The following is a 27,250-nucleotide window of genomic DNA, read 5'->3' on the forward strand; positions in this document are numbered from 1 at the left end:
GTGCAACCCTGACGTTCAGAGGTCAAGGGGGCGGGCATCTGCAGTTGGACCGCTTGATGCCACTCCTTTAAAGCAAAGGAATCAGAGGGAGGGACCAGAGCTGTGACTCCCAGACTTAATGGAGATCCCTGTGCACGTGTTAGCGTCACCCCATTTACAGTCACCCCCCCCCCCCCGCCCCGGGCAGGTCAATGTGTGTGTGGGAGTCTATCCCGGACACCTCACTCTGTCCAGGTAAAGCCTTGTCGGCTTGCCCCTGGCCGCTCCCGGGGACTCCTTCCCAGGAGCCTCCCCATGATCCTCTCTGTTGTCCCAAAGGCTCCTGTCAGCCAGGCGCCCTGTGAGGTGATGTGCCCGGAAAGTCTTCTAGCTGCACCTGACTATGTGCAGCACAAGCACTCGGTAAGTCTCCCCGGGGCGACTAGATTAGCAGCGCCCAAGGCAAGCCTAACTTGCTCTGCCCAGGTGGCCACCGCCATTGGTTGGAGCCGCCTACACCGCACACAGCCTTGTTTGCCTTGCCCTTCTAGACGAAGCTGCTGGGTCTAATGCATCTGCTCACTGGAGGTCTGTTCCATGCATTATTCAGCATGGCTGGACAATGCTGACCGTGCCACCTGTCCTGGACATCTTTTCCCAAAGTTCTTGGTTTGGGGGGAGGGGTCCAATGATTAGCAGGGATGTTTGAACTCACTGAGTTCTCCTTCTGTAGATCATTCCTGTGCTGCTAGTGGAGGAGGAAGTGAAATGGGGAAGGGACAGGAACAGGAAGATTCATAGGTTCCTCCTCTCTCAAGAACTCAGATTGTTATGGAAGTTTCTGGTCCCCACAGCAGTGACTAGATGCTGGGTGGTGGGAAGGTGTATGGTGGCACTTGCTTCCCTTCTGTTTCCCTTCCCACCATGGTCTGCAGTGACTAGGCTGTCTAGACAGATTGAGCAAATTTTTTACTTGTGTTTAGAGCCTATGGGAGCCTTCACAGTTAACAGTCATGGTGGAGCTTTTACCTCTTTGGCTCTTTGTCCTGATTTAATTGCCCCCTGAGCACATCCTCACATGTGTCCTGGGGTTCTCTTGCCCTGCTAGGTGGCACTGCATGTTGTTCGAATCATAATAAAAAACCCTGAGCCAGATATTAGGGTGAAAGCTGAAAGATCAGAGAAGCAGAGCAAGCCACAGCCACCACCTCTTACCTCACCAACTCCTCAGCCTGAAAAGGCTTTCTAGCTGAACCGCCTCTAGCCGAAAGGGGTTCCTTAGCCAAAAAGGCTTTATTTCCTGTCTCCTCATGCCTTCTGTAACTTTCTCTGCTGAGCCATCACTTCCTGGGATTCAAGGCGTGTATGCTTCCCAGTACTGGGATTAAAGGTGTGTGTCACCATTGTCTGGCTCTGTTTTCTGTCCTAGACTGAGTCAATCTCATGTAATCCAGGGTAATTTTGAACTCACAGATCCAGACAGATCTCTACCTCCCAAGTGTCAGGATTAAAGGTGTGTACCACCACTGCCTGGCCTCTATGTTTAATCTAGTGGCTCGTTCTGTCCTCTGATCTTCAGGTCAATTTTGTTAGGATACACAATATATCATACAACTGCACAACTGTTTCATCCACTTATGTCCTTGGGGAGCAGCACAGAGACATGGCTACTATTTCTCTTAAAGTTTGTTCTTTGCCCAAATGATGAAGAAGGTCTAATTAACAAATTACCCATTTATATGTGTACAGTTGTTGTGTGCATTTCTTAATCTAGCTAACTATAATTCTGGATATTACAAGATATATTGGCAGGTGTTGAGGTTCTGAGCCACCTAGCTGAGCTCCAGTATACAGTTCAGAAAGTCCGACTTTCCATTGACTGAAGAACCATCCTTTGAATATTTCCCATTCTTGTTTTGCTTCCTCACTGTAGCTTCAAGATATTTTTTGAAATGGTATTTTTCATCTCTTGGGAGGTGAAAGCAGTTTTACCTGTGCCTGTGAATAAGGACTTAATTGAAACAGGTGATCTCTTGGATTTGAAAAAGGGCAGCCATTGTATGGTCCATGGTAATATGCGATCCTTTCATTCTTAGATGCCAGAGGAAGAGGTAGAGACCTTTTTCTGTAATGCAGAAATGGTTTAGCTTATGTTTCCTATCATCAGTACTTTCTGTTCAAAGAAGGAAATTTTCCATTGGGAGTTGGTCTCTAATACTTGAGATCTGAGTGTCCTGTGATATTTTTAAAGCTTTATAGAAGTGGGAGAATTGAAGTGTTCTGTGACTTTTAGTGAGATTGATTGAGAGGAATAATCCAGGAGTTGATCCCAAAGCTATGCCATAATTTTAAAAGGGACTATTTGGACAAATTGAATAATATGACTCTGTATATGGATTTCCAGGCCTTGGAAAAGATTCTTTATGTGAGCCTGAGAGACTTTCCTAAGTTGGAAGCAGTAAAGAAATGAAAATTGACATCATTCCCAACCCTCAGGATTGCAGACTGGCCCTACTGGACAGACATTGGCACAACCAAGGCTGACCTCATATATAACCATTTCTAATCCTGGCATAAATGTGTTGAGGGAGGATATCCTGGTGTGTGTCTTTTCCTCCATACCATTCTCAATTCATTACTGCTTTCAGCTAGTTAATTTTTCAAAACTGGTGTATATGGTAAGATTTTAGAATGATTACATGTGGAGATCAGAAGAGAATGTTGACAATTAGGTTGCTGAGATTGAAACCTTGATTGTTATACTTACTCAGCAAGAACTTTTACTGCATGATGAAACTAGGCCTGGGTGAGTTAAGAGGTTTTTGAGCTACAGGTGGTAAGTTGTGGAACTGGCTGGGCCCTTGGACAGACTTAGTGACATCTGCCTCAAAACTCATGTCTTTCTTTTTAGACACTGATGAAGATAAAGTGACAGCAGAGGAGCCCACTGTGGCTGCTCCTGATGAAACCCACTACACATTTGAAGGTGCTGAGGGTGCTTCTCACATGGAAAAAGTAGATTAGAGACCTCCATGCGGAGCCCATGCCTTTTGATGAGTTTCCCTGTGACTCCTCCAGCAGCCTTGACTGGCTTTAACTCACCTGTCTCTTTTCTTAAGTTCAGTGCCTTAAGGCGGGAAAATCCCCTCCCACACAATGGCAGAATTGGGTATTGTGTATTGTGGGGTTTTCATGTATTGTGGAATTTTTGTTGTTGTTGTTGTTGTTGTCCATTTTAATTTTATTTTATGTGTATTGGTGTGAGGATGTCGGATCACTGGAGTTATAGACAGTTGTTTTACAGACAGCTGCCATGTGGGTTCGGAGAATTAAACCCGGGTCCTCTGGAAGACCAGCCAGTGCTCTTAACAGTGGAGCCACATTTTCTGCACTTCTTTCTTTGTTTTGTTTTGTTTATTTTGTTCTGACTTTAAGTCTATGCAAAATAGAGAGGTTGCCATTTTGTGCAGTCCTGCTTTCTTTCTAAAGTAACACTCAGGATGCTGTGAACTTTTCCGAGGTTCTATTGGAAGGTGATGGGAAAGGCACTTGTCCACTGTTTTGAACTCAGAATACTGCCTTTTGAGTCCCCTTCAGCCAACCAAAATACTAGGGCCATGTCACAGCTGCAGTTTATTCTAATAAGAACAAATGGTTTCATTTCCATGTACCACAACTTGTAGTATCCTTTGTGGCACAGCACTGTTCACTATCCTTAGAGAAATAACATTAGAATTTGGAACTCTCTTCATGAGGCAAGGTAGTTTCTGGTAGTTTTGAGTAGTGAGTGTTAAAGGTAAAGCAAAGGACTGGTGCAGGCAAGCTAAGTCAAGATGTCAGAAAGGATGGGGGTTGGCTATATATCTAATTACCTCTGCAACCCAAACCAACAATTGTCACTTCCATGCAGTAGCTCAGAAGAACCAACTTTATGGGAACTCTTTTGGCAAACGGTTGCCTCCAGGGCTCCTAGGCTCTACTGTATTCTCTGATACTGGGAAAACACTTTGCTCTTGAGCCAGCATCTCTGAGAAACTACAGGAAACCAGAGTGATGAAAGCAGTGATTAGGGTTGCAGCTCTTCAGCCCCTCTGCCCTCCTGAGCAGACTATACCAGGGAAGTGCCCAGTGCCCTCCTTGTCCCCTCTGCTTCAGCCCATCAGTTTAGACAAAGAGCCACTATCTCCCTCTCTTAGGGGTCTTGAAATGCTGGACAGAACCTCCTGCCTACCCAGGGGCAGCCCTGCCTGTCCAGCCACATAGGTCACCTCTGTTCTCTCCAGTACAAGAGCAGGTTAAGCCACAGACCCAATTCCTTCCTGCTCTGGAAAGCCACAGTCCTGCATACTGACTGGGCAGTGCTCTTGAAGTTTCTCAAAGAGCATAGGCCCAAGGCTGCACCTTCATCCACACTGGATTCTCACATTGCCATGAAGGCAGGCAACTTGGTAGCCCCATCCTGCTTCACAAAACCCCAACTGATATCCATGCCTGAGCATAGATGGGGAGGGGAATGGAAAATGCATGCTCTTACAGCTCTTTCTGTAGCCAAGCTCCAGCAGCCAGGAAGGCCATGGAAGTGCCAAAAACTTCCCGTCTTGTTTCCATGGCCTCCTGACCCCCCACAATGGCTACTTTGCCACAGATCCCCTGTATGGCCTGAGCCTAGAAGCAGAACAGGCACAGTTCTTCTGGGGAACCCCAGAACTGAAGCTTCTCCTATGTTCTACCCTGCTTGGTCAAGCCATCAGCTCTTGGCATCCCAGACAGAGTCATGACCATTGTCACTCAGTGGATCTGAGGCTATGGTGATCTGGATGAGACTGGCTCCCAGACTCATAGATTTGAATGTTTGGCTACCAGGGAATGACACTATTAGGAGATGTGGCCTTGTTGGAATAGGTATGGGTTTGTTGGAAGAAGTGTGTCACTAGGAGTGGGCTTTGAGGTTTCTGGTCCTCAAGCCAGACCCAGTGTTACTCTGTCTTTCTGCTCCCTGCAGATTCAGATGTAGAACTCTTGGCTCCTTCTCCACCACCATGTCTGCATGTGTATCACCTTGCTTCCCACCATGATGATAATGGCCTAAACTTCTGAACCTGTAAGCCAGCCCCAATTCAATGCTTTGCTTTATTAGAGTTGCTGTGGTGATGGTGTCTCTTCAGCAATAGAAACCCTAACTAAGACAGGACAAAGCACTTGCCTATGGTTAGTTTTCCCATTTTCTAACAATGGTGTCTCCTTCCTTTTTTGGTTGGGTCAGTGATCATTCCACTAGTACTTGTGACCTGAACAGAAGGCTCTGTATGACCTGCTCTGTCTTTCCCTCAACCACTCACTTAACCTGCAGAATCCTGCTGCCTTGCTTGCTTTTCCTTCCCTGAATGCTCTGTCCCTTTCTTTGCTCAACCTATATCCTAATTTATATGACAAGCATCTGCAGCTTCTCTGGGCCACCCAAAGAATGATCCTCCTCCCGCTTCATTGTCCTCCCTTCTGCTATTGTTTCCCTTCCCAGCACTCATTGCAACTTACAGCCATGTTTATGATTTTAATAGCTATCTCACTTACAGGAATCACTTTCTTCTAGCTAAAAATTATCAGAAACTATGTTGGTTCATTTCTTCTTGTTTTTCCTCTAATTTTAGGACTATACTAGCCCCAGGCCTGGCCTCAGCAGTTGAGTACATCTTTTGAGGCCCAATTGTATCAGCTGTTACTCTAGTTTGCAGCCAGGAAGAGGTAGGGGCTCTGTCCAGTCTTCAGACAGTACACAGTGGTGGCTTCTTGGAGATTTTCAGGTCAGCAAAGGGCAAATCAGAAAAGGTGCTGAGAAACAGAATGGAGAGAAACTGAGGCAGTGTCATGAGATACTACAGCAGGAACCTAGAAATGCTGCTAGACAGCACTCTTCACACCGGAGCTGAAGACCAGCAAGGGACTCAGTCATATTAGCTTTCCAGGTAGTGCCTGATCTAGGTATAGACCATCCCCAAAGCTTGAGAGTCTCCTAAAAATCTTTCAACATACATGGGCTAGGAGTTTCTTAGAGGTGATCTGACCCACTTGCCTACTTTACTCTTTGTTACATCTTTGAGGGTGTAGAAGCTAAGTATGAGATGTTTTGCATGATTTTGTTTGTTTGGCTTTTGAGACAATGTCTCATTATGTAGCTCTTGTTGTCTGGGAATTCACTGAGTAGATCAGGCTGACCTCAGACTCAACATAGTTAGTTCTTCTGGCATTTGCTTCTTGAGTGCTGGTATTAGAAGCATGCGCCACTTTGCCCAACTAACTGCATTTTTTTTTTTTAATGTATGGAAAATGTGAGTTCGGCCTTTCAACAAAAACAAACAAACCTAATACCTGGAAATACCAGGTGTATATTTGTAGCTGCAGACATTTGGTGAAGTTGAGCGCAGACATGTGCTCAGGTGTGACTCTGGGTTCTCACAGGCCTCACCATTGACAGTCTTCCATCTAGTAGCTTCAGTGACTCAGAGCTGTTAGGAGTCCATGTTAGGGCTCCTTCAATCTGACCTGCTTAGTAAACTGGCTTACTGGGACAAATACCAGCTCAAGTTGTCTCAGTTGGTAAGAAGTAGTTCTGTCTGTTCTGTCCCAGCAGTTTTTTGGCGGAATAGAGAGGTTAAGAAGGATCTCATGTAGCTTAGGCTGGCCTGGAACATTCTGGACAAATGAGGAAGACATGCATATGTTTATCTTCCTGCCTCCATTTCCAAATGCTGGAATAACAGGTATATGCCACTTTAAGTAGTACTGGAAATTGAATTCAGAGCCTCTTACATCCTAGGCCATCACCCAGTCAACTGAGTCACATCTCCAATCTGACAACTGTTAAGTGGTGCGGGTCCTTTCCCCAATGTAAATGACCCTGTTGTGGGTGGGATGCCATGCTAGACAGAACCTATATCTCTAACATTCTTACCCAGGTCATAGGGTGCCTCATCTTCCATATTCAGCTGCAGAGACTCAGGACCAGCCTCCCAAAAAGTGGATGAGATGATGTTGAGGCCCAAGCCAGCTGACAGGTGCACAAGTGTGCTTCCATTCATCATGTGGACATCTACCTGTGCACCAGGCTGGATCAGGAACTGCACTATGCTGTGCTCCTGAGTTTCCACAGCCAAGTGTGGTGCAGTCTTTCCAGTTGTAGCCTACTGGACAGCAACAGAAATGTCAGGTATGAAGATCAAAAGGCAATATACTGAGCCTGTGCTCTGCATAGAAAGCTCCAACACATTTGACACTGTCAGGGGATCTGTGGCTAGACCAGAGGGAGTTAGATGGTGGACCAGTTGGCATCCTAGCTCCATTCTAAAGCAGCAATTCTACAATGTGACGACTTGAAAACAGGGCATGGCTGCATTAGGGTAGGGACTGTTGTTTGCCATCTACTGATCATTTTCTTCAAGGACCACACTACCCGACACCCTCAAGGGACCCCAGCCAACTCTAGTTGGACTTTCTCATTGAACTTTCTTCAGCCCACCAGCCCCCAAATAATGACACATAAACTCATTAATTCTGAAAGCGTGGCCTTGTCTTAGACTTGTCCCACTAGCTCTCATAACTTAAATTAACTAGTTTCTGTTAATCTACATTTTGACATTGTGTTATTTACCACTCCTCCATTCTGTATGTCCAAGTCCCTCTTTGCTAGCTGGTATCTCCTTCAAACCTAGATTCTAACCCTGAGTTCCCCTCTCCCCCGGAAGTCCCACCTATTCTCTCCTGCATAGCTATTGGCTATTCAGGTCTTTACTAAACTAATCAGAAGGAACCTTAGGCACAGACACTTCTTTACAATGTACAAAAATATTATCCCATAACAGCCAACTCAATCTCTCTAATTCCAAGACAACTTTCTAACACTACCCTCAGACCGGAGAGGAAAGGAACTTAAACTTTCCACTTTTCCAGTCATGTTGGAAACTTTCATGTTTCAGGGGTCAGGCTGCTGAATGACAACCAAACACTCACACTCTTCCAATACACATACTCACCCTTGCCAACCCTAAACTGTACCTACCTATAAACCCCAGCTAGGCTTCTTAGATGAGCTGCCTGGGGTTCATCATGGCCCCAGTCTGTACACAAGGGTCACCCCCCTCCTTATGCCCCATGCCTTTAGTTTTATTTTGTTATCTCCTATCTGGTCTGGAATCTCCTTCCTTTCTCTAACCCTGCTTGTAATAGAGATTTACATTCCAACTTCATCCTTTGTCTCTTTCAAGTCTCTGTTCAAAGGTTCCTGACTCTGAGGCCTTCCCTGAACACCCTAGGAAAGAATCATCCCCAACCTGCCACATCCCCATCCCCCTCCCTCAGCTGTTCTATCACAGCACTCTCTTCCTTTAATCACACATATGATTCACTTTGTATATTTATTATCTTTCTCACTCTTCCTTGGTTTTCCTCACAGATGTACACTCCACCATTAGGCTAATGCATGGCACACAGAAGGTGACTTCACAGAATTGTTACTAAATGTGATATCTTTAGGTCAAGATATAGATTTCTACACATCAGACTGAAGACACTGGGTAAATTCTGAAACAATCATTCACTCAGTCATTTAGTAAGGATGTATAGAGTGCTCATGCACTTAGAGTGGAGGAATAGCAATGTACAGGTTAAGACACTTCCTTTTGTGGGACTTGGGCTCTGTCTTTGCCCCTCAGACCCTGGAGCTATTCAAAACTTTCCAGTTTTTTTTTTTTTTTTTTTTTTTTGGTTTTTTGAGACAGGGTTTCTCTGTGTAGCTTTGGAGCCTGTCCTGGAACTCACTCTGTAGAACAGGCTAGCCTCAAATTTACAGCGATCCTCCTGCCTCTGCCTCCTCAGTTCTGTGCCATCACTGCCTGGCTTCTTTCTTTTTCTTTTACTGTATATATATAGTATACAGTGTTCTGTCTGCATGTATGCCTGTGGGCCAGAAGAGGGAGCCAAATCTCATTACAGATGGTTGTGAGCCACCATGTGGTTGCTGAGAATTGAACTCAGGACCTCTGGAAGAACAGTCAGTGCACTTAACCACGGAGCTATCATTCCAGCCCACTTTCCAGTTCTTAAGTGGGAGTTCTAGGTGGGGAGATGGCTCTGTCTGACACTGATACTCTTCCAGCAGGCATCATGCACAAGGTAGTTTCTGGAAATGGGCTGCATGAAAGCCTGTGTCACAATGTTGATCCTGTAGTATTCAGCTGCCCCACTTCAGCACCAAAGCCCAAACTACATCTGGCAGGTCCAGATGAATAGCCAAATGCAGCAATGTCTGTAGGCAAAGAGGGTCACAGAACCACTGCAGCAGGATTCTATGAGAGGTAGGGTGGCAGATACAACCATTGTTCACTCCCAGAAGCCTCTCTGAAAGTAGCTATGAAGGCCATAATTAAATCTTCTGTGAAATTACTCAAAAGCCTCTCCCCATATTCTTAGGTCCCCAATTCAGGAATCAAGGGGAAGGAAAGAGAGCTATGTTCTTAGTCTTTCATCCACTGGAGAGATCTGTGTTATCCTCCAGGGTTGATCTGCAGGGGTTGGGTTGGAGAGGAAAGACAGAGAGGAGACAGGGCAGTCACCCTGAATATGTCCTCCTTTAAGGCTGAATTAAGATGTTATCCCTTGTATTAAGATGTCCTTTCCTGTTCCACAAAGACATTAAATCCCCCTTCCATCCAATTCTTGTCATCAAACTGTATAATTAGGAGATTGTGATTTCTCCCAACACAGTCTGTGGTCATCTCGTGGGCAGAGGCTGCATCTTACTCATTCATCTTTTTATTGCAGCTTCTGGCTCTATGTCTGGCAGATGGCTTCCTATGGCCTCTCATTTGGCTGTTGTGGATGGCAGCCCCATCACAAACAGGTATCTAGATATAGCCTCCTCTTTCTACTTAACTTGGCAAGGGTGTTCTGAATGTAAAGGATTTCTAGGGGAAAAAAAAAAGAGAATAGCACCACTGGTGATTCATGAATTACTGCAAGGTATGGCATCCTTGAGGAGGAGGAGAAGGCTAGTATCAGGGCCAAGGCCAGAGAGGGTATGCTGGGAGTCACGGGGTTAGAATGAATGCATCAACCTGTGACTACCTACCCTACAAAATAGATACAGTAAGAAGGAGCTTGGGCCAAGAAACAAGGCATTGTCACAGGAAGCCAGGATTCTGGATATGGGAGCTCTGTGTACCTATGGCTGGCCCTATGAAAATTCTTGGCTGGGTGGTCACTGGGTACCATGCTGACAAAAAAATAGCCTCCTTATGCAGCTTGGTCCCAACCTACCCCCTTTCCAGGGCTTTACTAGGCAATATGCAGCTCAAATATAAACTGAAAACTGCTGGAGCAATGCAGATGGGTTTTCCAAAGCTCAGCTACCCACCTCCCCACAACAGGGAAGAAAGGAAGAACCAGTTTTGGAGATCCACCCAACAACAATGTATGTCACACATTCCAAGGAAAGGATGAGAGCAAGAAGACAGCATGGCATATTGAACTGCTGTCCTACCCGGGAACCAAGAGGGCTATTCCTCAACCTGCACAAGCCTCATGGGCCCTGGTCAGAAATGATTTGCTAGGTATAGCTCCAAGGGGGAGTTTTGTTCAGTGCAAAAATGTATTTGATGTGGTGGGGGATGACAAGATTTGTAACTTAAGAGCAACCAGGCTATTCTAATGAGAAATTCTAGGCTTGAGGTTTCCTCATATCAGGTGGTGAAAACAAAAGCCAGGGCTAAATGGACTAGACCTAGAGAGCTGCCTTGAACAACAAGGCTAAAAGGCCTGTCTGGGCTAGGGAGGGGCTGCTTAGTCAGGAAGGAGCCAGCATTTGTTGTAGACAGTGAGTTTCTACTGAAGGGAGGAACCACTTAGATATCCCATTGGCCATGGCCTGCTCTCTGGGTCATTGTCCTGCAGTCACCTCCCTCTCCCCCGAAGTCTTCCCATCTCCCACTTTTCCTACTTCTGCACTTCTCACAGTCCACCCAGCTCCAAAGGAGGAAAGAGCTCTTCTGGGCATTCCTGATGCTTCTCCACATAAACACAGCACCTGTCTCTAACCAGACCTGGTCAAGGCTGGAGCTCAGGTTAACAAAGGAGGGCAGTGTGCATGGAGCTACCAAAACTTTGAGATTTTAGGCTAAGGTTTTGTGATCAAGGCACAAAGTACAAAATGCTTGGTTTCTTGTCTCCCACTTATAGGATGGAGTCTCTTTGTCAGTCCCCACCCAAGACCAACTATTTCCAAAAAGCAGATTAAGGCAGTTACCCCCTGCATTCCAGCATCTCTCATCTGGTATTCCAATGCCTCTGTTCTGTCAATCATCTCCAGAGCCCAGTACTAGCCCTCTACTAGCATGTTCTACCTAAGGTCCAGTCTCTACTGGCTACTGAATTGTACACAATCAATTGCCTCTGAGTCTAGCTGCTTCTGACTCCCACTTGGCCTAGTGGAGGAAAGGGAAAATGAAGAGACAAGACAGGACCATGAGGATTATTTTGGGAACTGAGGATGTACAAGGTTTTCGGGAGGATGAAACAGACATCACTTCACTTTTCTTAGCAGAGGAGGAAGAAAACTGGGGCAGGCAAGTGCGTATACTGTTTGCTGGGTCAAGAGTGTTCAGTCTAGCCATCTTTATGTTGGAGCCAATTACAAACAGGCACTCTAGCTAACCCAAGCTTCCTGGGCTCAAATGGCAACCTGTAACCTGGGATTTTTTTTTTCCTTTGGGATAGTGAGTTCTGAAGTCAAGCACTGAGATCTCAAATATTGAGCAATCAGGGACACTCCCTAAGCAGGAAAAACTAAAACTGGATTGTTTGGGGGTATTTCTGTACCCTGGGTTGCTTCATTGGTAGATTTTCAAGATTCTCACTGGGGATCCAGGTGCCTGCATGAGGGCTGTGCTAGCTCTGCCCACTCACTAAAGAGAGGACCAGGATTCAAGTGAGAGAGGAAGAGGCATATGTAAGAGTCCGCCTGCCCCCCTTCTGCATCTTCCTCATCCTCAGGTTCCTTACAGGTCCACAAAGGATGGATCAAGGGCTGTGGTTGGTCATTATATGAGATACCTCAGCTTGGTTGGTGCCCTTGTAAGCACTTGCAAAGAGCTCAGTAATCCTATGCTGAAGTCACATTGGCTGTTGTCATCTTTTCTGGCCTTCCCATGCCTACAAAACGCATGTGGCCCACCCAGGAGCATAGCATAGAGCAGGCACCATCTCCGAGGTGTGTTATATGCCTTCCTGAGTTTCTGAATCCACAAGCAGAAAAGGTATCCCACTCTGAGCAGTTTTCTTACCTGGTTGTATAAATCCGGGGACAGACAAGATGCAAGACATATCCACTGCAGCAGTTGTTTGGATAGCTGAATTATCCTTAGTCCAGTCTTTCATCTCCTCCCACCCACAGGCATGAGAAGTGACAGCGTGCCATTGACCCTGCCCACAGACCTGCCCCCTTCCTGGCACTTTCACTTCCAGATAGAGGCCTGCCCCTTTGTAATCACCCTGACTACTGATGGAGAAACTTGGAAGTCTCTGGGTCCCAGTCTTAATTCATAGTTGCTTTGATTGTTTCACCCATTTACCCATTCATTCACTCTCCCCTTTTCTTTTTATTTTCTCAGTTCCATGCATTCCTTCATTCATTCTCTTCATTCTCTATTTTTTATTCATTTATTCATTCAGTTGTTTAAAAACCTTTTCTGCAGTGCTCACTTCAGCATCATATATATTGGAATGATACAGAGATTAGCATGACCCTGTGCAAGAAATTCACACACACACACACACACACACACACACACACACACACAGAGAGAGAGAGAGAGGGGGGGGGGAGTTTTCTATATAAGTTGCCATAGTAATGTAGGCTGCTGTGGAAATTTTCATCTAGATTGATTTTAGGTGTCTTCAAGTGAATGCCCGGTTTCTGAGACTTGTCCCTGTCTCTAGAAAAGAGGTACAGGGCAAGTGGGCAGTGGTAACAAGGAGTCAGGTGCACCATGGGTAGAGGCTGGAGGAGACTCAGAGGCAACAGGCCAGGCCCATTCCTGCCAGTCCTGCATCTGGACTTCTGACATCTTCCAGGGCTCAAGCCTACACTGTTATATGATTTCCTAGGATGTCTGTTGGCCATAACAGGTACCCTGGAGCACGCTGGATGGTAGATGTTACATCAGAACAGGGGTTTCATCATTCACATGCCTCCTGCCAAACCAGTCTGGGGCAAAGTCCTGCTACTTTATACTTTGTGGCCTCACCCCAGCCATGACCATTTGTAAGCCCCTAGATACTCATCTAGTGTCTTACTCTTTTGGTATTAGAATGTTCTTTGAAAGGTTTAGTTCAAGTTGCTTGTGCTGCTGTTTTGCACCTGTAGTCTGCCTCTGGGAGAGGTCATAGAGCCACCCAAGGCTCTAAAAATTTCAGAAACACAAGGGTCAAAACACCTCCACATCACCTCATGCCTACCAGAGGTACAGATGAAATAACCAGAGCCCATGACAACCTTCCATGTCTACAGAAATGCCTATATCCTTGTTCTGACATCTCTTGCTTTGTATATTTGGTTTTTACCTTTTGTTTTGAGACAAGGTCTCACATTGTAGCTCTGTTGTACCTGAACTCCATGAGCAAACAGGCTGGCCTCAGACTTCCACAGCTCTGCCTGTCTATGACTTCTGGATACTAGGCTTAAAAGAAATCTACCAGACATGGTCTGATGTCACTTTCAAAGGAAATATTGAAAGTAATTTTATCATAAGATCAGAGTTGACCTTTTTCATTTAATCACCTTTGTGTGTGTGATAAATGATCAGACTCTGGAAAGAGAAGTAGTTAAAGAGAGCCTTTCTATTCATGATCTTTTACACAGTATAAACATATCGTTTTATAGATTTCCAAGCCTCTAGTACATAATTAGTAGTGAATGAACATCAGCTTGATGTCTATAACTACATATGTCTATGTCTTGAAACTTCTCTGCTCTCAAATTTGTAGTAATATATGTTGGAATTCACCTCCTACTATTAATCTGTAGTGTACAGCCCAAGGCATGGCATGAGGCTCAAGGATCTCCAGAAAAATACCATTATATCATATCTAGAACTTGATTTTGTTGTACAATTCTTTATGTATGTCCTCTCTAGGACTCATTACAACTGAAAGTGATGATCACCGTACTTATACTAGCAATTGATTTTTAAAATATTAATATTCCTAAAGCCCTTACTATTCATCAAATACTTAATTCCAAAATTTTAATTTTAAAAACAGGTATGTTCACATACCTAAATTTCCAATTACTATGCTATATTTAGTTATGCTAATTTTAAAAGATAATGCTCCTGCTGATGCCAAAATGCATTTTGACCTAAAGGAGACACAGGATAAGTGTATGTTAAACTAAAGATCTAGAAACTAATTAGTGGTAAGGGCTTTATGTCTTTGTGTCTTTCCAGAATTTGTACCAAGTCACAGGTGTCATCCACTTCAATGCATCTGACCAGGACAGCATCCAGGAGACCACCAGACAAATGAAATGTATGAAGGGAGTTTACAAATCCATCAAGACCAGCACCCCATGAGAAAGAGTAAGAAGATGCCTTGGGGAGACCTCAAGATTTTAAATCAAGCCAAGACTTTGGTGAAACAACAAGGATACAATAATGCCTACCCACAAAAATGATGTTGTTATGTTTACTGACTCTATTATATGTTAATTCTCAGCCTGCCAAGGCATAATCCAAATGCCTTTTGTGAAAAGTGATAAAAGACACACCTGTTAACAGGACACAGAATGATGTTGCTTGCATGCTAAGGCAACTTTCCCTCTTGTAAACAACTATCTTTCGGATAGAACATTTTTGTTTGTTTTATTTTGTTTGTGAAAATCCTACTATATTCCCCTTTCTGTGGGTTATAAAGGTTCATGTGGGAGAAGCCATATTATACCCATTTTGCTTAGAAAATGTTAGCAATTGATCATTAGAATTAAGAGAACTTCCCTGAGAATTATGTTGATTTTTTTCAATCTATTGGATCCTGTAAAGGTTACAGCCAAAATGGCCTTTTTATTGCCTATCCCAGTAATAGTTATTGGAATACCATCTTTTTTTTTTTTTTTTTTTTTGAGACAGGGTTTCTCTGTGTAGCTTTGCGCCTTTCCTGGAACTTGCTTTGGACACCAGGCTGGCCTTGAACTCACAGAGATCCACCTGCCTCTACCTCCCGAGTGCTGGGATTAAAGGTGTGCACCACCACCGCCACTGGGCTTTGGAATGCCATCTTAAAGATAGCCTGTATGATAGTAAAACTACCAACACTACAGCCTTTTTCTAGCTCTTACAATTTTTCTGCCTACTCTTCTGAGATGTTCCCTGAGCCACAAATGTAGGAGCTGTGATGTAGATGTATCTATTGGGATGAGGCTCTCCATGATCTGATTTCCACATGTGTCCAGTTGTGGTTTTCAGTGATGGTCTCCTTTTTCTCTAAAGAGAATTTTTTTCAATGAGGGGTGATAGATACACTTATCTGAGGGTATCATTTTGCATTATGAAATTAATATATTTGGGGAAGCAGGTGGAACACTGATGTAAAAGTCCAGTGTTCAGGGTAACTGTGATGGATAATTCTCATGGTATACTTGATGGGACCTAGAATTGCTGAGAAGAAACCCCACTGTGTAGGTCTGTGAGGGTATTTTCACAGAGATTCAAATAATGTTTGAAGAGCCATCCTGATTGTGCAGATTATCATTCTTTGAGTTAGGGTTCCAGACTGAGTAAAAAGGAGGAAGTGAGAAGGACATCATCATTCACCTACTTTGTTACCAATTGCAGATAGAATGTGACCTGATGCCTCTCATTCTTGCTACCTGGCATTCCCAGCAATGCTGAGATAGCCATATACTCTCAATTGGGAGCTTAAATGAACCCTTCTTTTTTATTGAAAAAATTATACAATATATCCTTTTTTTTAAAAAAAAAAAGCAGTATTTATTTTCTCACACAATATGGCCTTATTGCAGCTTCCCCTCCCTCCACTATTTACTACCCACTTCCACTATTCACTCCACTTCCCTACCCACGCCCTCATCCAAATCCACTGTCTGTCATGTCTCCCCCAGAAAAGAGCAGGCATCCCAGGAACATCAACCAAACATGTCACAAGATAAATTCCAATGAGACATAACCCTCACATCAAGACTATAAGGCAACCCACTAGGAGGAAAGTGTTCCAAAAGAGTAGAAACGCCCCACTCCCACTGTCGTGCAGCTTCTACATACCAATAGCCAGTTACATTAGCAACATTTGTTGAAGATGCTTTCTTTTTTCCATTATGTATTTCTGGTTTCTTTATCAAAACACAGGTGTCAATAGGTGTGTGGATTTATGCCTGTGTCATCAATTCAATTCCATTGATCAACATGTCTATTTTTTTTGCCAATACCCTGTTTTGTTTTGTTCTTTACTATGGTTCTGTAGTACAGCTTGAAATCAGGGACAGTAATACCTCCAGAAATTCTTTAATTGTTCAGTATTGTGTTAACTATCATGGGTTTTTTGTTGTTGTTTTTTCCTTATGAAGTTGAATATTGTCCTTTAGGACTGTAAAGAATTATGAAGGAATTTTTATGGGGATTGCATTGAATCTGTGCATTGATTTTGGTATGATGGCCATTTTTACTTTGTTAATCCTACTGATCCATGAGCATTGGAGGTCTTTCCATCTTCTGATATCTTCTTCTTTGATATCTTTGAAGATATGTCATACAAGTCTTTCATTTGCCTGGTGAGAGTTACCCTAAGATATGTTATATAATTCATGGCTTTTGAAAATGGTCTTGTTTCCCTGATCTCTTTCTCAATTCATTTGACATTTGTATATAGGAGGGACACTGAATTTTTTTAAAGTTAATCTTGTATCTAGACACTTGAAGGTGTTTATCAGATGTAGGTGTTCGCAGGTAAAACATTTGTGACCACTTATGTATACGATCATACCATCTGAGATTATAATACTTTGACTTCTTCCTTTCCAATTTGTATCTACTTGATATCCTTCAGTTGTCTAATTGTTCTAGTACTATTGACCTAGTACTATATTGGATAGGTATGGAGAGAGTGGACAGACTTGTCTTGTTCCAAAAACAACAGTCACCCAGTGTTTAGTTCTTTCCCACTAGGGCTATGATGTTAAACTACATGGGAATAGAGGAATTGCTGGAAACTAACCTGAGCATTTGGACCACAGAACATCTAAAGCCAGTCTTCTTAGGTGGGCTTCATACTTCTTCTCCAGCACCAAGTCCAGTCAGGCTTAAGATAGATGCTTCTTGGTTTCTATAAACTCTCAGCAGCTCAGAAGCATTAGAACTTTCACAACAGTTAAGCACTATGGGTTCTTTTGTCTCATTGGTTGCAACAATGTCACATGACCATTCCTACCAGCAAAGGAAACTAGGAAATTGAGTTGTATTTTTTAAGAATGGTAATTGGGTTGTATCTAGGTGTATCAGTACTAAGCATGATAATAAGCCAAGAAAAGGCTGTGGGACACCTTTTCTAATAGTTCCCCAAATTGTGAGTAAATATTTCTTCCACAGAAGACCTGAAAACTGTTGCTCCTTATGGAACTGAAGCCTTCTGGATTATGTAGGGCAATGTGTATTTGTGTGTATATTTGTTGTATTATTTATGTGTGTGCATGTTTATGTATGTGAGACAAAGACAGAGACATGTAAATTAATGTTGCTAGATTATATAAGCATCAATATAAAAATATTACACATTCATACAGCAGTTGGATCTAAAGATATGCATCTTTGCTTTGTATTTAAGAAGGCTACATGGCAACAGTTCCCATTTTTGTGAGAGTATCTAGTACATCTTATTTTCTAAAATACCCAACCTATGTGGTGGTTAATAAACCCATTTGCCACTGTATGAACTAGGTTCTTGGAAAGAAATAATTTTACACTGGAAAATGCTAGCAAGCACTTCATCAGCCATAATGAAACACAGTGGAATTGTGCCTTAGCACCAAGCAAAGTGAGAGGTTAGAAGCATGCTCAACACCATGTCTGCTATCTGTTTCCCATGAACTCTCTTTAAAGTGCTTTCATTTTCTCTCCTCAGCTATTATAGTGCATGTTCATTAACTGCCAATTGTAGCTATCTCCCATTATAGTTTCTTTTACTTGATAATTTTCCTCTGCAAATATTCTTATAGATTAGTCCATATAGATCAAGCATCACCTAGAGAGAATGCTAGACAGCTTTCCTTTTGGAAATAAGCTCAGAAAAGTTATGATCTTAGTGCCTAGAGTATAAAAGTCCTCAACACAAATTACCAAATGGGAGTGTGGGGTATCAATGGGTAATAGTTGCATAAACAAGTAGTCTTGTGTGTCTAATCCCATTGTGCCTACAGGGTGATGGGAGGTAGAGATGGGAATCCCTAAACTCTGGGCCAGCTGGCAGAAGCAGCAAAGGAGACAATCTCAAGATTCATGGAGATGACTGACACATGAGATCATGGACTCCACATGCACACTGGATGATAAAAAGCCTACCATTTCTACAATGTGCAATATTTTGTTATCCTTTTGATTCGTTAAAATTACACTGCAGTTATTTGCAATAAAAAATCATCTCTATGTATGTTATGTGTGAAATTAGATTAATTCTTTGTGAATGGAAAAATGGCAAATTCTTTATGAGAAGTACAGGCAGTATACTAAAGATGTAAGCTATGTTACTGTATAACATGGACTGCATTCAAGACATCTTTGTTTTTTAAAGCTGCTACATCTCAGGACTATCAAAAATGAGCAGACTACATGTAAATGCATATTGAAGCATTATTTTCCTTAAAATCAAGAATGTAAAGGACTCAGAGAATATCAAAGAGCTTATTTCATGAGAAGAATTTGTAATTAAGGATCCAAAGGACTTATACTACTTTAGGAAGTACAGAGGTATGAAGCAATGCTACTCTCAGATACCAACAACTAACTAACCATTGCCACCAACACCTAGCTGACAATTAAGTGTCTTTTGGTATGTACTAACTATAATAATATAATTTAATTTAAAATGGCAAGATACACACTTACAAAATCATGAGTTGCCCTAAAACAGGTTCCTATGGTATGTAGAGCTTTGCCTATAATCTTTTATAGCCACATTTTACTACTGAAACAATAGTTCTATATTAGCACATTGTATGAGAAAACAATTATGAAAGAACTTGTATATATTCTATGTTGAAAACATAAAATGGTGACAAAGGTCTCGATAGCCTATAAAATTAGGATATAAATTTGTATGCTGTATGATTCAGTCAGTACAGCCAGGAATTCCTGATTGAAGATGTTTATTGAAATTGTATTTCCTCTATTTCATTCACAAATAAATGTGTTAATCCCTAAGACTGCAATTTAGCTGTTTTTCAGCTTCAACAAGAACTGTAAGTTGGCTGTAACCAGATAACATTAAGTTTGTTTCTAGAATTCTCCCCTTTGAAAAATCTCTACAAAATTGTTGTTATAATTGTCTAATATAATTCAGAATTCGCTTTACAGTAATTACCACTACTTAAAACACAGTGGCCAGAAATATTAGAAATTCAAGTCTTCAGTAAATATCTGATTATGCACTAGACCACTGTATATACACCCTATTCTCTATATAGAAATGAGAGGTACTACTAACTGTGTTAAGACTTGATATCGGGCTGGAGAGATGGCTCAGCGGTTAAGAGCATTAGCTGCTCTTCCAGAGTTCCTGAGTTCAATTCCCAGCATCCACACGGTGGCTCACAACCATCTGTAATGAGATCTGGCTCCCTCTTCTGGCCTGCAGACATACATGCAGACAGAACACTGTATACATAATAAATAAGTAAATCTTAAAAAAAAAGACTTGATATCTACTGAGGTATGCTCTATTGACACATAGTTTATGAAAGCATTTTAGCAATCATACTGATTTTATTTCAATTCTTGCAAATAAGATGTTTGTTTGTACCCTAACAAAACTATTTAAACCCAATACTTAATGTTCAGAAGTCTTTTTAATTGCATAAGGAGAAAACTAGATGATTTCTATTTCTTCAAGCAAATGAAATAATTAATATAAAGCAGCTTGACTGAACAGTTGCATTGCAGTTACTGCAAGCAATTCTTTATGGACCAAGAGAAAAGATTAGACTCCTCTCTGCAAAACTGAAATTAAAGAACTCACTATTTTTACATCATGTGCCCTATACTTTACTAAGATCTTACAGACCATTCTACTTACCACTCCTTAAGGATTGTGTCCTGACTTTGGGGATACCATGTGCCCTGTGCCTTGTGTAGTGCCCAGCATAAGACAAGCACTGAATAAATGGTGAATAAATTCTGGTTTGTCATCATTAGGCTGTATTTATTAAAACAATGGAATCTATCCCTTATCAGGATGAAACATACAAGAAGATTAGTTTCTCCTTCCAATGGATTTTGTTTTGTCTATTCATCCTAACTTTGCAAATGCCAGCAATGTACATGACAGTAAAGGTGAAGTCCAAATGATGAAGATTAAATTGCTTCAGTGGCCACTTGAAAACATACTATTAGTTCTAATGCTGCTGCCTTATCTGTTGGATTATTTTAAGCTCTGGGGAAGAAAGTCATAGGGCAGTTTTAATGTATCTATCTACATTATTGGGCATCCCTCATGGACTGTGCATAGTGGAAATAAAATTTGAAGTGTGTGTGTGGGAATAAAATATTAAAGGAAAGCTACACTAAGTCAGGGTTATATGGGAGACAGGAAGTCAGTTTAATTTTGGAGTGGAGCTCTGAAATTGGACAATGGATAATGAAAAACTATCTTTACATCTTGCACAATTTTGCCTAAGATTGGCAGTGAAGATGATAATCCATATAAAAATGTTACAGGTTATGCTGAATTGACAAGAGAAGAATATATATTCTTTTGTGTTTGAGTGAAATGTTCAATAGATGTCTGTTAGGTCCATTTGAGTCATAACCTTTGTTAGTTCCCTTGTTTCTATGTTAAGTTTCTATCTGGCAGACCTATCCAATGGTGAGAGGGGGGTGTTAAAAGTCTCCCACTATTAGTGTGTGGGGTTTAATGTGTGATTTAAGCTTTAGTAATGTTTCTTTTACAAATCTAAGTGCCCTTGTATTTGGGGCATAAATGTTCAGAATTGGGACTTCATCTTGATGAATTTTTCCTGTGATGAATATGAAATATCCTTCTCCATCACTTTTTATTAATTTTAGTTTGAAGTCTATTCTCTTAGATATTAGGATAGCTACACCAGCTTGTTTCTTAGGTCCATTTGATTGGAAAATATTTTCCCAACTCTTTAATCTGAGGTAATGTCTGTCTTTGAGGTTGAGTTGTGTTTCTTGTATGCAGCAGATGGATGAATCCTGTTTTCGTATCCACTTTGTTAGCCTGTATCTTTTTATAGGCAAATTGAATCCATTAATATTAAGAGATATTAATGACCTGTGATTGTTAATTCTTGTTATTTTTGATTTTGTTGTTGGTGGTGGTATTGTGTGTATGTTTCTCTTCTTTGTGATTTGCTGGTGTAAGGCTATCTATTGCCTGTGTTTTGGCAGTTGCAGCTAAATTCCTTGGGTTGGAATTTTCCTTCTAGTATTTTCTATAGGGCTGGACTTGTGGTACATGTTTAAATCTGGTTTTGTCATGGAATATCTTGTTTTCTCCATTTATGGTGATTGAAAGTTTTGCTGGGTATAGTAGTCTGGGCAGGCATCCATGGTCTCTTAGTATCTGCAGAATGTCTGTGCAGGACCTCTTGGCTTTCACAGTTTCCATTGAGAAGTCAGGTGTAATTCTGATAGGTCTGCCTTTTTATGTTACTTGACCTTTTTCCTTTGCTGCTCTTAATATTCTTTATCTGTATGTTTATTGTTTTGACTATTATGTGATGAGAGGGCATTTTTGTGGTCCAGTTTATTTGGTGTTCTATAAGCTTCTTGTATCTTCACATGCACGTCTTTCTTTAGGTGGGGAAAATTTTCTTCTACGGTTTTGTTGAATATATATATTCTGTGTCTTTGAGCTGGAATTCTTCTCTTTCTATCCCTATTATTCTTAGGTTTGGTCTTTTCATGGTGTCCCAGATTTCCTTGATGTTTTGTGTTAAAATAAAAAAATTGCTGGATTTAACATTTTCTTTGACCAATGAATCTATTTCCTGTATCGTATCCTCAAAGTCTGAGATTCTCTCTTCCATCTCTTGTACTCTGTTCGTTATGCATGCCTCTGTAGTTCCTGTTCATTCACTCAGATTTTCCTTTTCCTGAATTCTCTTAGTTTGTGTTTTATTGCCTCTGTTTCAATTTTCAAGTCTTAAACTGTTTCCTTCACCTCTTTGTTTTTCCTTGGGTTTCTTGGCTTTAAAGGATTTCTTGATTTCCTACACTTCTTTGTTTGTCTTTTCCTCCATTTCTTTAAGGGAATTTTTCATTTCCTCTTTTAGGGCCTCTATCATCTTCATAAAGTTGTTATTAAGGTCGTTTTCTTCTAGATCATCTGCTTTGGGATGTTCAGGTCTTGTTGTTGTAGCATAACTAGGTTCTGGTGGTATCATATTGTTGTTTATGTTGTTTAATGTGTTCTTACACTGCTGTCTACCCATTTCTTCCATTAGTTTGTACAGGTGGAGCTCTGGGTCACTCTTCTTACAATTGGTGCAGGTGGGGCCTGTGACTCATGTGGTTGCTCTTCTTCCCAGTTGGTGCAGGATCAGGGCCTTACCTCTCCCCAGTCAATCCAGGGGGTGCCTATGGCTTTGGTGGTCACTGGTGCTGCATGAGATAGGGCAGTAGAGGAGGCTGCTGCCTGGTCTCTGGGGCTGCCATGCTCTTTCCAATTGGTGCAGGGGAGGTATAGCTCAGGTGGTCACTGGTGCAGTAGGTGAAGGTTCGACAGGGGGTGGAGAAGGGGGCTGCTGCCTCATCTCTAGAGCTGCAATGGCTGTGGGGCGGGGAGGGGCATGGAATGTGCCTCTGGGGCCTAGGGGCTAGAGAACTGGGCTGTCCAGTCCAGAGATCAGGGCTTACCTACTCCCAATCAGTGCAGTCAGGTAGTCACAGGCGATGATTAGTGTGGCAGCAGGGGAGGATCTCCCTAAAAGTTTTGGATTAAGAGTTCATAGACTGATAGCATCAGTCTCTCACTATCTCAAATATATTGATAAATCAGTGATAGGCGAGAGTGGGAGCTGGGTGTAGAAACATACTAATACACCAAAGAAATGGAAATAAGGGTTAGTGAAAGCAACAGCAATGAGTCATCAGGTGACTTCTGTAATGCAGGAAAACACACTGGTTTCTTTCTCTATTTCTTATAGCTATTTAAAGTAGGGCTCACACCACCCTTATCTTAAGAGTCTTGGCTGGGGTAGCTACTAGTATAGATGGTATGTACTCAACACATGACTCCAGTTATTAAAGTCGGTTTTCCAACAGGATTCAGCTTTCTTACTAGATTATTTGGTTATTCTGAGGTTTAAATATGTGTGAAGATTTGAGCACAGCACCTGGTATGCAGACAGCTCCAAATATCTGGCTTACAAGCATTCTTGCAGAATTAGATTTCTGTTATTGTGATAAAACATTTATAAAAAGGGGCTCATGGTCTCAGAATTTCCAGTCCAGGGTCACTAGGCCTGTGTCTGCACTGAACATTTTGGTAACAAAAAGCAGAAAAGGCCTATTTACCTTATGTCAGGAGAAAAGCAGAGGGAGACAAGAGGCAGTCAGGCCCCCAAAACCCCTTTCCAGGGCATGCATGCCATCCACAAACTAACTTCCTTCCCTAGGTCCCATACTTTAATTTTTTCCACAACCCCATAACGATGCAATGGGCAGGTCACCACGCCTTCAATTCATGAGCACCTGGGGGGCATTCAAGATTCAAATTACAGTACCCACCTCATCATGCTATTTCCAAACATTTAAATTAATGAAACTGTAGTAATGTGTACATTTATTTATTTATTATTTATAAGCTGCACAGATTTGTTACTCCTCAGTCTTTAGCAAAAACACAAATGCATATATACACATACATATATGTTTGTGCAAAAGTGACTGACTACTCATTTTAAATTCAATAAACACCATTGAGTTAAAAAGCATACCATTCTATTGCAATGTAGGAACATTTTTATATAAGGCTATTGAAAGAGATAATACAGCTGAAGCAGAAAAATCTTAAACCTCATCACCTCATTAGCTGGTATGGGATGAAATAACTACTAATATTTACAGAGAGAAGTGGAAATCAAATACACCATCTGGTTCAAAGTGATAGACTCATCCTAAAATGGGCAACATAAGCACCAAATAAAACAATGCTGCCACTCCTACAATACTCTCTTTAGTACACTGTAGCTCACTCTGACAAACCTTTGTTCAAGTCAAACTCAGTTAAGCAGATAACCCATGTGTGAAGGTACAGGAAGACTTCCTTCCCCAGGACTGGCTAAGCAATTCTTCTGTACATAAAGTAAAATGGAACAGGATGAAAGACAAGTAGCCACACTGTTTTATCAACGAAAGCCAAAAGACTCAAGAACAGAATGTGTCCTTATCTACACCCACATTAACATCAACTGCTGCTGGTATAAAACTTAGGACAGGAAAAGAAAACTAGTTGGGGGATGTTGGGTGGAGAGCATAGAATCAAGTGTCTCATGGTGGAAAATGGACCTTCAGTGTCCAGTAACAACACAAGTCCCCTGAAGAACTGAAAGAAGAAATGAAGATTTGGTCCCTCCACACCAAGTGTGGCCTTATTTTGTAACTCTAGTAATCACCCTAGACATGGTAAGCAAAAAGGTATTTTAACATTCACAAGAAATGTCTTTCTGTACAAAAGAACTTAAACTATAGTGAAAATGGTAATTAATTTAACAACAGTAAAGTGAGTTCTGAGAATCACACAGTCATAACCTTTTCAAAGACTGTAAAATCCCCTACACACTGCACTGAACAGCAGCGCTAGATGATGTCTTCTGCAACCATGGTGTCAGATATCTGGTAACATATTTGCTGTTCCGTTCCTCTTGTGACACTGTAGGACTTGATGAGGCACTCCAGCCATGGGTATGCATCTACAGACCAAGAGGGCATCTCATTCAGCCATTAAACGATGTAATGCTGATTAATTAGATTTTTTCCCCAACCTCAGATGAAAGCGATTTAAAAGTTCACAAACACTTGCCAGCAGAGGCAGTCAACTGTCTCACCCCTCTTTTACTCCTCTTCTTGTACTGACTGCTTATGGGCCTCCCTTGACTTTTCCTTGATTGACTAGAAAGAGGTGGAATTTGAACTTAGAGCATTCATGTGACCTGCTAGGTTGGGAGCAGCTTTGGGCCTTGCCACCATGGCAGCAATGACGCCAACTCCAAGTCAGGTGGGGAGCAGGGCAGGCTCATTTCTAACATCAGCAGAAGGCTCTGGTACATCTGCCAGGCATCTGGTAGGGCACTCAAGCTCACCCAGGTAAAGGGAGAAGCTCTTGTGCATGGCTGATATAACTTACATCGTAATATAAATATACATACATACATATATGTATATTTGCCTGTATATGCCAAAAGTTACCACACCCAGAGACTTATTTCTGAAAATCTAAGCATGGTAAGTACAATAGCTAACACATATAAGAACTGAAAACAAATGTATCTGAATTAAACTTTGCTTCAAGTTAGAAAAATTTCCCATCTCTTGGAAACTGAGGTTAGAATGCAGAGACCAACTGTGGAGGAAGAAATTCTGATGAGGAACAACATCTAACAGTCACATCAGCAATGGAGAAGCAGAGGGGAGACTGGTCACTGAGAACAATTACTAGAAAATCAAACATCTTAACATAATTTAGGTCTGCAGGTTCCAATAGAAAAGAATGACTAGCCATAGAAGGACCTGGTGGCAACAGCTACAATGGGCACAGTTTCACCTGTGCATGAGCCAGCAGACAAGCTGGTATCTGTACAGAACCAACTAAAGTTCATAGACTTTGCAAAATAAAAACGAAGCTCATTAATACCACAGAGGAAACTCACTGAGTCAAACAAGAGAAATACAGTTATCTGAGGACAGGTGTGTTGTGAAAACTGCATCCATTTGTTATAACTGCAGCTTCAATGTCTCTATGCTATATGTGCAAACTCATGAGTCAACTATGCTGTGAGCAAAACTGCTATGCTCTAAGTGTATTTCAAAATATTTTAAAACTCCTGTATTTATATTTATTTTACTTCTGCTGCTATCCCATCAAGACATTGATAAAGTTATTGCTCACACTTAGTAATTCCCCTGGACCTACAGTTTGCCTCCTTCTACCCATAGTCTACAGATTAGATACACACTAGGTGCTTTTTCAAGAAAGCGAACAAAGCATCTTTGAAATGCTGCCTACCAATTTTTATTCCTGGAGGACAAATCACATTCATGATCTTTTCCAGATTCCTCTGAAGGTTGTTATCAGTGAGGACTTCTGATGCTGGGATCTGGAAAAATTTCTCCTAAAAATAATCATAAACAAAAGAAATATTCATTATCTGAAACGCTTTAATGCACAGAATTTCAGTAAGTAATTTGCTAAAATGATCTATATATACATCAGTCTATTAAGGTTGTGGAATTCATAAACTAGAATTGTCTAAGCTAAAACCCAATCCTCCACTTTAATTGTAAAACATCTTTGAGATGCACACAGACACACAGTAAGATCATGTAGCAAGGCTGATGACACTTTGTGTACCTAGAAAATTAAACCCAGTGTTGAGTATGAGAGGATGTAACATTAAGAAAAATTTATTTAATTTCTTCCCCTTCTACACTATGTTTTTAGAGAAGAGATTTTTCTTGCCTTGCTAAATGTTCTATTTTGAACACATACATGGCACCCAGCAGTTGCTTAGTAAATATTCATTAAGTAATTGATTGTATAAACTATGCAGCCTGGAGAAAAAAATCACAACCTCAACTTGGACAACTTGGATTGTTTTCAATTTCATGTTAAGTTAAAGAACCAAAGCAAACCAAAATATCAAAAAACAAAACAAAAACCAAACCAAACCAAAACAAAAAAAAAAAAAAAGAAAAACCTGCTTACCCTAACAAAATGTTAGTCGTCCTCTTAGCTTTTAGTATGCCATGCCTTGTAAGAG

General features: G+C 41.6%; 1 protein-coding gene and 1 long non-coding RNA gene across 5 annotated transcripts in view; one reads left to right on the top strand and one right to left on the bottom strand.

Moving 5' to 3' along the window:
- Window positions 1–106: 106 nt before the first annotated feature.
- On the top strand, window positions 107–18,678 carry LOC128115681 (uncharacterized). Its single transcript, XR_008220271.1, has 2 exons — window positions 107–402; window positions 14,472–18,678. It is a non-coding gene; the product is annotated as an uncharacterized LOC128115681 (long non-coding RNA).
- A 5,364-nt stretch (window positions 18,679–24,042) lies between these two features.
- LOC128115677 (protection of telomeres protein 1-like) overlaps window positions 24,043–27,250 on the bottom strand; it is a 48,427-nt gene continuing 45,219 nt past the window's right edge. For all 4 annotated transcript variants that reach the window (XM_052746649.1, XM_052746650.1, XM_052746651.1 and 1 more), the window contains 2 exons: window positions 26,497–26,602; window positions 24,043–25,183 (listed from right to left, as the gene is read on the bottom strand). In XM_052746649.1, the coding sequence (XP_052602609.1) occupies window positions 25,071–25,183; window positions 26,497–26,602 (219 nt within the window). In that variant the 3' untranslated portion in view covers window positions 24,043–25,070. The remainder of the gene's footprint in view (window positions 25,184–26,496; window positions 26,603–27,250) is intronic.

The sequence above is a fragment of the Peromyscus californicus genome, unplaced genomic scaffold, assembly GCF_007827085.1.
Source record: "Peromyscus californicus insignis strain IS unplaced genomic scaffold, ASM782708v3 Scaffold_1__1_contigs__length_55948999, whole genome shotgun sequence".
NCBI classification, from domain to species: domain Eukaryota; kingdom Metazoa; phylum Chordata; class Mammalia; order Rodentia; family Cricetidae; genus Peromyscus; species Peromyscus californicus.